Source organism: Nicotiana tabacum, chromosome 19, assembly GCF_000715075.1.
Source record: "Nicotiana tabacum cultivar K326 chromosome 19, ASM71507v2, whole genome shotgun sequence".
Classification (NCBI taxonomy): domain Eukaryota; kingdom Viridiplantae; phylum Streptophyta; class Magnoliopsida; order Solanales; family Solanaceae; genus Nicotiana; species Nicotiana tabacum.
In genome coordinates this window covers 4,894,005-4,904,335 of record NC_134098.1, presented here as the reverse complement: position 1 = coordinate 4,904,335, position 10,331 = coordinate 4,894,005, and the positions used below count along the sequence as shown (strand labels likewise).

General features: G+C 37.1%; 1 protein-coding gene and 1 pseudogene across 1 annotated transcript; one reads left to right on the top strand and one right to left on the bottom strand.

Moving 5' to 3' along the window:
* Window positions 1–475: 475 nt before the first annotated feature.
* Window positions 476–7,123, top strand: LOC107761542 (5-methyltetrahydropteroyltriglutamate--homocysteine methyltransferase-like). The gene is made up of 12 exons (XM_075239554.1): window positions 476–719; window positions 1,721–2,074; window positions 2,188–2,275; window positions 3,052–3,179; window positions 3,276–3,667; window positions 4,118–4,281; window positions 4,436–4,516; window positions 4,611–4,777; window positions 5,038–5,143; window positions 5,226–5,476; window positions 5,563–5,764; window positions 6,541–7,123. Exons 1-12 carry the CDS (start codon window positions 532–534, stop codon window positions 6,907–6,909), a joined length of 2,490 nt encoding a protein of 829 aa, XP_075095655.1. The 5' UTR covers window positions 476–531; the 3' UTR covers window positions 6,910–7,123.
* LOC107761543 (uncharacterized) lies at window positions 6,537–9,848 on the bottom strand (annotated as a pseudogene).
* Window positions 9,849–10,331: the final 483 nt, after the last annotated feature.

Sequence of the window (10,331 nt, the reverse complement as noted above, 5' to 3'; positions counted from 1 at the left end):
AATATTAGTATCACAACAATATTAAATATTGAATATTAAAATTTAGGTCACAATTCTATAATAAAATTTACAAAGTATTGTCTTAGATATTTTTTTTTAACATCCTTTTGTCTCTAATATCTATTTAAATTTTTTTAAAAAAATATATATATTGGGCCCACTTAGCCCGTTTAGCCCGTAGGCCGGGACCGTTTAGCCCGGGACCAAACGGTTCCGATCCCGGTCCCGGGCCGTTCCCTACAAAAAGCCCGTTTGACCCATTTAATTTGAGACCGTCCCGGGGCCGGAACCGTTTGGACCGGCCCATTTGGCCCGTTTAGGCCCGGGACCGGCCCACTTGCCAGCCCTACTCTAAACTATAGTGTTTTATGAAAATTACTCAAAAGATTACCAAAAAAAAAACATTTGGTGCTATATTGTGAAAACATAAAACAAGAGGGGTCAAAAGAAAAGAAAAAAAGATAAAACAAAAAACAGCAGCAGTAGTAGTAGGTCTAACAAATAGTAGTATATAGAATCTTGAATGTGGACATGTTAACTACTGCTAAGAAATTAAGTTCAGTATATATGAAACAAATTTCACTGGTGTTTTCTAAACCTTCTTCTTCCTTCATTTCTTCATCACCTTTTTTATCATTTGGTTCCTCAATTTCTATATTCACTATCCCCTCCACCAATCCAGGTGGCACTCAATTCTTGAATTTGAACTTTCAGTTCAGGTTTGTGTTCTGCTCATTTCTTTTATATATTCTTTGTTCCAAATTTTCATTTTTATTTCAGTTTAAGATTTTTGCATATTATCAATTTATCATGTGTTTATTTCGGCACCTTTTATGTGTATTTTGTTCAAAGTTTTCATTTTTGGTTGTGGGTATTCAAGCTTTTAGCTCATAATTAATTTATCATGTGTTTTTTTTCGTTCAAGTTTTTCAGTTTTGCTGATTATCAGTTTATCATGTGTATTTCCCATTTCTTTAACTTGTTTTGTTCAGAGTGTTGATTTTTGGTTGTGGTATTTATTTATTTATTTATTTTTTTGCGAAGAAGCTTGAGCCTTGACATAACTGGTAAAGTTGTTGTCATGTGATCACGAGATCACAGGTTCAAGCTGTTGAAATAGCCTTTTGCAGAAATATAGGTAAGACTACAAATGACCCATGTGGTCCAGCTCTTCCCGGATACCGCGTATAGCGGGAGCGTAGTGCACTGGGCTACCTTTTTTTGCATATTATCAACTAATTCATGTGTTTGTTTTGGCACTTTTTCTGTGTATTTTGTTGCAGAGGTAAGCAAATGAATAAAAAGTCTACTCCTGTTTAGTGGTTTAAATTTTTGGATGAAGCGGTTTATGTAATTTAACATGGTACCAGTGTAAGCATGGGTTCGAATCCGAGCAGCACTGTCCGATGTATATCTAATACAAATAACTCATTGAATCACCTAACACGTGAAGTGGAGTGTTGCAAACTTAAATAAATAATGAGAAGTAACTCTGCTCGAGCAATTTAGAGGTTTAGATGAGATGGTTTGCACAATTTAACTTGTTTTATCATTTGGTGCAGTTTTAAACCATCCGTTTCATGATGTTAGGCATTTTTTTAGACGTAGAATGACTGTTATGCGATCCTTTGCGTGAAAATGCAGATGGATGTATAAACTTTAGAGGCTGTTGAAGGGTCCAAATTTAATTTACTTTTACTTGTAATGGATAAAAAAACAGAACAATGGCATCTCACGTTGTTGGATATCCTCGTATGGGGCCCAAAAGAGAGCTTAAGTTTGCGTTGGAATCTTTTTGGGATGGGAAGAACAGTTCCGAGGATTTGGAAAAGGTGGCAGCTGATCTTAGGTCATCCATTTGGAAGCAGATGGCTGAAGCTGGTGTTAAATATATTCCGAGCAACACGTTCTCATATTATGACCAGGTCTTGGACACGACTGCTATGTTAGGTGCAGTTCCACCAAGATATAGTTGGAATGGTAGTGAGATTGGTTTTGATGTATACTTCCCGATGGCTAGGGGAAACGCCTCTGTACCTGCCATGGAAATGACAAAGTGGTTTGACACCAACTAGTAAGTGACAACCGTTTCATTCAAGTGTTTTTTACAACTTAGTGAACTCTGAAATCTGTTGCATATCACTGTGTAGTTGAAGGTTAATATGAGATTCTTGTTCTCGGATGCAGCCACTACATTGTTCCTGAATTGGGACCAGATGTTAAGTTCTGCTATGCATCTCACAAGGCAGTTAATGAATACAAGGAGGCTAAATCCGTAAGTTTATGCCTCATACTAAACGTTTTGACTTTCTTTCTTGTTGCAAACTATGTTGCTCGGACTCTATGAAAAATGTGTGCATGTTGGATCCTCCAAAAGTAGTGCATTTTTGGAGGATCTGACACGGGTGCAGCTACATTTTCGGAGAGCCCGAGCAATATAGCCAAAGGTATATCTATATAAATGGTACAAGATGTTATATAAGGGGTTCTCAGCCTCACAAGCATCAAATATGCCATTGCAATGAGATCACTTTATGGGTGGTTCTTTTTATTTTTTATTTTATATAATCGTGGTATCCGGGCCAGCTTACACGCACCTCGACTAATTCCACGGGATACCTACTATCTCCCACCAACAACAAGTACCAGGTAATTTTGTTCACCAAGGTTTGGCAGATGAGAAGAAATCATCTAGTGTTTTTCTGTCTCCGCTGGGATTTGAGCCTGAGACCACAATTTTCAGGATTATTTACATATTAAGATAGGAAAACCAAAAAGACTGTGATGCATAATTCGAGGATATACCGAAAAGGGCAACTCTGCTTAGAGGTCCGATGAGCACTTTGTATCATCGGTATCAGAGTAGAATTGCACTTAGTAACCCCTATTTTGTTGTCTTGATTGAAAACCATCTTGATATGGTATTGACTCGTATTTTCCTAGTATAACTGATAGCTACATGTCAGTTGTTTTAGTTTGTTCCTCCAATTAACTGAATCTTTAGGAATTATTTGATGTGCCGATATTGGTTTCAACCTTTTTTTTCCGCAGCTAGGTGTTGACACCGTCCCTGTCCTTGTCGGTCCAGTTTCCTTCCTCCTGTTATCAAAAGCAGCAAAAGGTGTTGAAAAGTCGTTTCCTCTTCTCTCACTGATTGACAAGATTCTTCCTGTTTACAAGTAAGATCAAACAAATTCCCCTTATTTATTATTTATTCCTGTATATCTATCTCAAAATGTTCACCACAACTGCCTTATATCGTGCTGCTCATTTAGGGAAGTCATTACTGAACTGAAGGCAGCTGGTGCGAGTTGGATTCAGTTTGATGAGCCTACTCTTGTTAAAGATCTTGATTCTCATCAATTACGGGAATTTTCTCATGCCTACTCAGAATTAGAGTCATCACTTTCTGGTTTAAACGTCCTCATCGAGACGTACTTTGCCGATGTTCCTGCTGAAGCTTTCAAAACAGTGACCGCTTTAAAAGGTGTGACTGCATTGGGGTTTGATCTAGTTCGTGGATCGAAGACTCTTGATTTGATCAAGAGCAGTTTTCCTTCGGAAAAGTATCTTTTCGCCGGAGTAGTTGATGGGAGGAATATATGGGCTAACGATCTTGCTTCTTCTCTCAGCACCTTGCAAGCTCTTGAGAACATAGTTGGAAAAGGTAATTCGTTATAACTGCACTTTTATAGGTTGAATCGTGAAATCTGAGTCCACGTGATTTCCTTTTTGTTCTCTAGCTTTTCATTAGGGAATTTAACGGCATAGAATAGGCACCAAAAGATCTGTTTCAAAATTTGAAGTATTGCAGTCGAGCAATTTCGGCTGTTTGGTTATTCCATTATCCTTTGTTATCACCACATTTATCTATACAACGTTAGTCTTCCAAAATTTGGAAGACTTTCTACACTTTTGGTCTGCATGTTGATTTTTAGACGTGTACCAGTAAAGTGAATCCTTGGTTTGCTCTTTGCTTTATCTCGAAATAAGGAAATAAATGAAATTAGTGAAATCTTTGCAACTATATATAACTATTTCTATAAGTGAAAATGATCTTAGTCCATGCATTATTGGAAGCATATGAGTGATGTTTTTGGGCATTTCTTTTCCTCAGACAAGCTTGTGGTCTCCACGTCCTGCTCGCTTCTCCACACTGCAGTTGATTTAGTGAATGAGACTAAGTTGGATGAAGAAATTAAGTCATGGCTTGCATTTGCTGCACAAAAATTGGTGGAAGTCAATGCATTGGCAAAGGCATTAGCTGGCCAAAGAGACGAGGTATTTTACATATTTATGTTAATTATCTACATGGAAGATTTATCATCATTCTGGATTAGGCAAAGATAAATCTAGAACATAATCGGATTTAAATAGTAATGAATCTTTAAATCGTAATATTGGTCATATTTTACAATGAAGTTTCTGTCTGCAGGCGTTCTTCTCTGCTAATGCTGCAGCTCGCACTTCCAGAAAATCCTCTCCTAGAGTGACAAACGAGGCTGTTCAGAAGGCTGTAAGTATATTTAGGTGTTCTATAATTTATATCGATTTTATTATAGTTTAAGCTGTTTGGAATTATCGACTCATAATTCGCATCTCATGTTCAGGCTGCTTCTTTGAAGGGCTCTGATCATCGCCGAGCCACAAATGTCAGTGTAAGGTTGGAAGCTCAACAGAAGAAGCTGAATCTTCCCGTTCTTCCAACCACTACTATTGGTTCTTTCCCTCAGACGTTAGAGCTAAGAAAAGTTCGCCGAGAATACAAGGCTAACAAGTTAGCTATTTACTTGTGCAGTTACTCTTTTTAATATTGTTATGGTTTATGTCTGCATGTTAAATTTTTGGGCTGCCGTAAAAGATAATAGCGGGCAAATGTATGTGTTTTGTATATTAAGTATAATATACATAAATATACATATAATATACATAATCAGTGTATATGTTTTGTATATTTGGGCTAGCGCCCACAATTAATTTCTGCCGACGGGCCAAAAATAAAAAACCCCTAAAAAAATTTTCCTCTGACTATTGAAGGATCTCGGGGGAAGGATATGTCAAGTATATAACAGAGGAAATCAGCAAAGTAGTCAAACTCCAGGAAGAGCTAGACATTGATGTTCTTGTGCATGGAGAGCCGGAGGTGAGATATAGAAGTCAAGTAATTGTCTATATGCTTATGTCAAAGAAGCTGAGAACATTTAAATTTCATCATCAAAATGCAGAGAAACGATATGGTTGAGTATTTTGGGGAGCAATTATCTGGCTTTGCTTTTACAGCCAATGGATGGGTTCAATCATATGGATCCCGCTGTGTTAAGCCACCAATTATCTACGGTGATGTTAGTCGCCCGAAACCAATGACCGTCTTTTGGTCTTCACTGGCACAGAGCATGAGTAAGCGCCCGATGAAGGGAATGCTTACCGGTCCTGTTACTATTTTAAACTGGTCTTTTGTTAGAGATGACCAGCCGAGGTTCGAACTCTTAAGCTTGAACACAATAGTCTATCTTTCTTTCCCGCCGCACTTTTAGTTTAACTGATTCGTTGTTGTTTTTTTAGGTTTGAGACTTGCTATCAAATTGCTTTGGCTATTAAGGATGAGGTTGAAGATCTTGAAAAGGCTGGTATTAATGTCATTCAGATTGATGAAGCTGCTTTGAGAGAGGGTTTGCCTCTTAGAAAATCCGAGGAAGCTTTCTACTTGAACTGGGCTGTACATTCATTCAGGATAACCAACTGTGGTGTTCAAGACACTACACAGGTCCATATTCACTCTAAGTTTTCATTATAAATATAATTATAAGTATGTGCAAAAGTATCTTATGTTAGCTTCTTCTTCAAAAGTTCTCTTCCTACATCAAAATATCTATCCTGGATAGTCTATGTATTATCCTACTAAACTAGCTCCCGAAATTCATGCACCCCTTCACTCACAGACAGGGGCGGAGCTAGCATGTGGGATACGGGTTCGGCCGAACCCAAGTAGCTTTGGTCCAAATCTTGTATTTGTCTTAAGAAATTCATTGAATATGTACAAAGTAACACTTCCTCAAATCCTTGCTTCGCCTCTCCTCACAGAGCAGGAAGAAAAAGGATAAGAATATTAGAAAAGTTTAAGGAACATAATGTTTCCCATGTCCAACGGTATTGAAACAAGGGGATGGAAAGACTCATAAGCAAATCCATATGTGTGAAATTGGTGCTTTTTTCCCAATAATTGTCTGATAAAGCTAAGAGCTCGGTAGAGCCGGGAGGTGTTTTGTGTTATTAGGGAAGTTTTTTTCTTTATGGTAGTAATTTTCTTCTTTACCTCAAAGCTTTGTTGCAGTAGTTAAAGCGTAGCACATGATGTGTGGGTTAGGCGCATGTCACGAGTTCAATGATTTTTAAGTAGAGAAGGGTAGAGGGGTAGGTTATTAGCCACCGAGTTTCAGACCATACGCCAGCTAGCCTTGCTGGTTTATTAGTAAAAAAAGGTGTGTAGAATTTTATCTTCTTTTATATGATTCTGATCATTGTTGCCATTTGTTGTGACAGATTCACACCCACATGTGCTATTCAAACTTCAATGACATCATCCATTCAATTATCGACATGGACGCTGACGTGATCACGATCGAGAACTCCAGGTCAGATGAGAAGCTTCTTTCTGTTTTCCGTGAAGGAGTGAAGTATGGTGCTGGCATTGGCCCTGGAGTATACGACATCCATTCGCCAAGGATTCCATCGGCAGAAGAAATTGCTGATAGAATCAGCAAAATGCTTGCAGTTCTTGATACCAACATCCTCTGGGTTAACCCTGATTGTGGCCTCAAGACGCGCAAGTATACTGAAGTTAATCCCGCTCTCAGCAACATGGTAGCCGCTGCTAAGCTTCTCCGCGCACAGTTGGCCAGCACCAAGTGAGATAGTCGATCCAAAGATAAGTCCTCTTTGAAATTACAAGAGCAGTTTTACTTTTATGTGCAAGAATCAGGGAGAACACTATTCTCCAAGAAATAATATGTAGGCTTAGTTCTGGCAAATTGATATTTGCTATATCGGCTTCTTTAATATATGCGCTTTGTATGTTCTTCATAACATATTTTCTCTCCTTTATATGATCCTAAAACTTAACACACGTATGTACTTGATTTTTCCCTTCAAACGGGTATATAGATATCTATCAATCAATCGATCAATGAATCAAATCCATAAGTTAAGATTTTTAGTTTAAAATTTCGGATATAAATAACATCCTTGAGAATGACTATCTGTGCACTTGCCTCGATTTTCATTGACATATAAATCTCCAACCAAAGTAAAGATATTTCCGCTAAATATGAGACCTAATGTAAGTTTAAGAAGAATAACCATACCTTAATCTCAACTAACTATTATAACCTGTATGGATCCTTTACTTTGTTTGTTGTATTTTCCAATAAGTGTTGTAAGCTAAACCTATTTTATTTTTCAAGTAATTAGTATCACCTTTTATGGACGATTAGTTACATTATTTTTTGGTGACTCAACGGTAAAAATTCAATTATTAGCAGTATAGTAAGAGTGGCACGTGTATGACATTATCGACTCCAGGGACCATGCCAGCACCACATTGCACTCCCTCATGGAACACAGAAAGAAGCTTCTCATATGGCATGAAGTTGTTATTGATATTCAAAAACTTAGAAAATGATAACACCTGAAGATGACTAAATACCACTGAAAATGATAATCCTAGACTTATAATGTGCACACATAAGGAAACTCGTGTTACTTCTCATATTAAGAGTGCAATAAAATATGATTCAGAACAAAAAGCAGAGCGGCAAAAGAATTAAAAATCAGAACAGGTGTACCTCTTAAATAAGCTAGCTTGGAAAGCTTAAGCAATGTTCTAATTGTGGTGCTTTCACCTTCTGCCATTCCATTGGATGCGATTTCTTTGGCCAAGGTAAAAGGAAATTACATCATATTGATAACAAGTGAAATAAATACTCACTTCTAACTTCCCGAGTGAAATTGTGGTATCATATTAAGCAAAGAAGGATCCTTTGCTGAAACGTCTATTAGTAACTCTACAGTACTTGCATCAAACGAGAAGTCCCTTCCACTCATTTCCTTCAAAAAAGTGTTCATTTCACTAATTTTGCCACACTTGAGAAATCCTTGCACAATAACATTGTAAGTGCAGTTGATTGGCGAACAACCATTGTGCTCCATTTTTCTTAGCATATCTTTAGCTTCATCTAACAACCCTTCTAGACATAGTCCATTAATTATTGTAGTGTATGTAATCACATTGGGAAACAATCCAATCAAAGAAAGCTTCTCAAAAATAGCATGAGCTTTTTCGAGCCGACCATTTTTGCACAATCCGTCAATAATAACAGTGTAAAGTTCAATATCAATATCTTCTCTCTTTTTTTCCAACTCATGAAATAGCAACATAGCTTTCTCAACAAGTCCATTCAGAAAATAACCACGGAGCAAAATGCGATTAGTGCATAAATTAGGTTTGAGCCTTGTAGATTGCATCTCAACAAAGAATTTTTGCGCAAAGTCAGTTCTTCCAACATCAAATAGACCTTGCAAGATAGTATTGTAGGTGAAAATGTCAGGTCTCAATCCATTTTGAGAAATTTCATGAAACAAATGCAAGGCCTCATCCAATTTCTTTTTCTTACAGTATCCATTTATTAATATGTTATAGCTAAAAATGTTAGGCTCAATGCTCTTGTCAATCATGGAATCAAAAATTCTCCTTGCTCTATCCATTTGACCGCGTAAGCAATATCCATCAATTATCACACTGTAGGTGACCACATCTGGCTCTACACCTTTTTCGATCATGTGTCTCATTACCTCCTCGGCATCTTCAACTTTCCCTTCTTTGCATAGTCCATCGGTCACTATGGTCAAGGTTTGCACATTAGGATAAATATTAATATTTACCATTTCAGAGAACAAAGTCCTAACCTTTTCCCACTGACCAAACTTACAGAAACCATCAATCAATGAACTATATGTGACAACATCTGGAGGAATGCCTTTTTGTTTCATTTCGCTCAAAAGGCTAATAGCAGCATCCATCATTCTATCCTTGCAAAGAGCATCTATAACAACGTTATAGATTCTAGTGTCTGGCTTGATGCTTCATTGTTCCATTACTCTTAGCAAATCGAAAGTTTTTTTAGTATGGCCCCTTTTGCTAAGCCCATTCATGACTGTCAAATACGTGACTTCATCAGGCTCACAAATATTCTCTCTCACCAACTTTTTGAACAAGTTAACCGCATCTTTGATTTTATTTTCAGTAAAGAGTCCCCTTAGTAAGGTGTTAAATGTGATAACATCAAATGGAATGTCATTCTTCAAGTAAATGGCTAGTACTGAAAATCCGCAGTCAGAACAATGCATTAGGCAATAACTGTTAATCACTATATTTAAGATGAAATCATTAATTGGGATGCCTAATTTCCGCATTTCTCGAAAAAGGGAAACAACGGCAGAGTAATGCTTCGTATTTACCATAGTCTTTAATAATTTGGAGAAGTCGAAAACAGAAGGAAGAGGCTGCGTTCTGACCATTTGACGAAAGAGACTCGGAGCATCATCTAAACACTTGACATTCTCAATATTGCTATGAAAAGAAGAATAATCTCTGATTATAAATTCCGAACTCGAACGGGAAATAGCAAAAGATGAGCTAAAGGAAATACCATTGCAAGAGTAACGCAGCAGAGGAATTCTCGTCATCTTCAATTTGGCCGATGGTGCTCTGCTCTATCTCGGTGTGCCCTAATTTTGCGTAATCTATGTATGTTTGATTATCATTATAACATTTTAAATTTTAAATTATTTATATGAACATAGCGGGCAAGAAAGACTTTTGTGGATATATGAGAATAATTTACAAATTGAACTATAAAAACATATTTCTTATTGTTGCTTTTTACTGTAAGAATGAGAAAAAGCAGTTACTAGCTTTTGCATCAATACCCGATTTTTGGGTCACAATTGAATCTATACTCACTTTACAAAAAAGTTTGCAAACATACCCACATTACGATCAACTTCAGACTTATCGGGTCTGAAGTTAAAAAAAAATTAGTCTAAAGTGATATTGCACTTCAAATGCACTTAAGGCCAAATAGGTTTGAAGTGCAACCGATGGTTTCATGCACTTAAATGCTAATAAGTCTGAAGTGAAAAATTGCACTTCATATGCACTTAAGGCCAATAAGTCTGAAGTAAAAAATTGCACTTCAAATGCACTTAAGGCCAAAAAGTTTGAAGTGCAACAAACGTTTTCATTCACTTAATGCCAATAAGTCTGAAATGAAAAT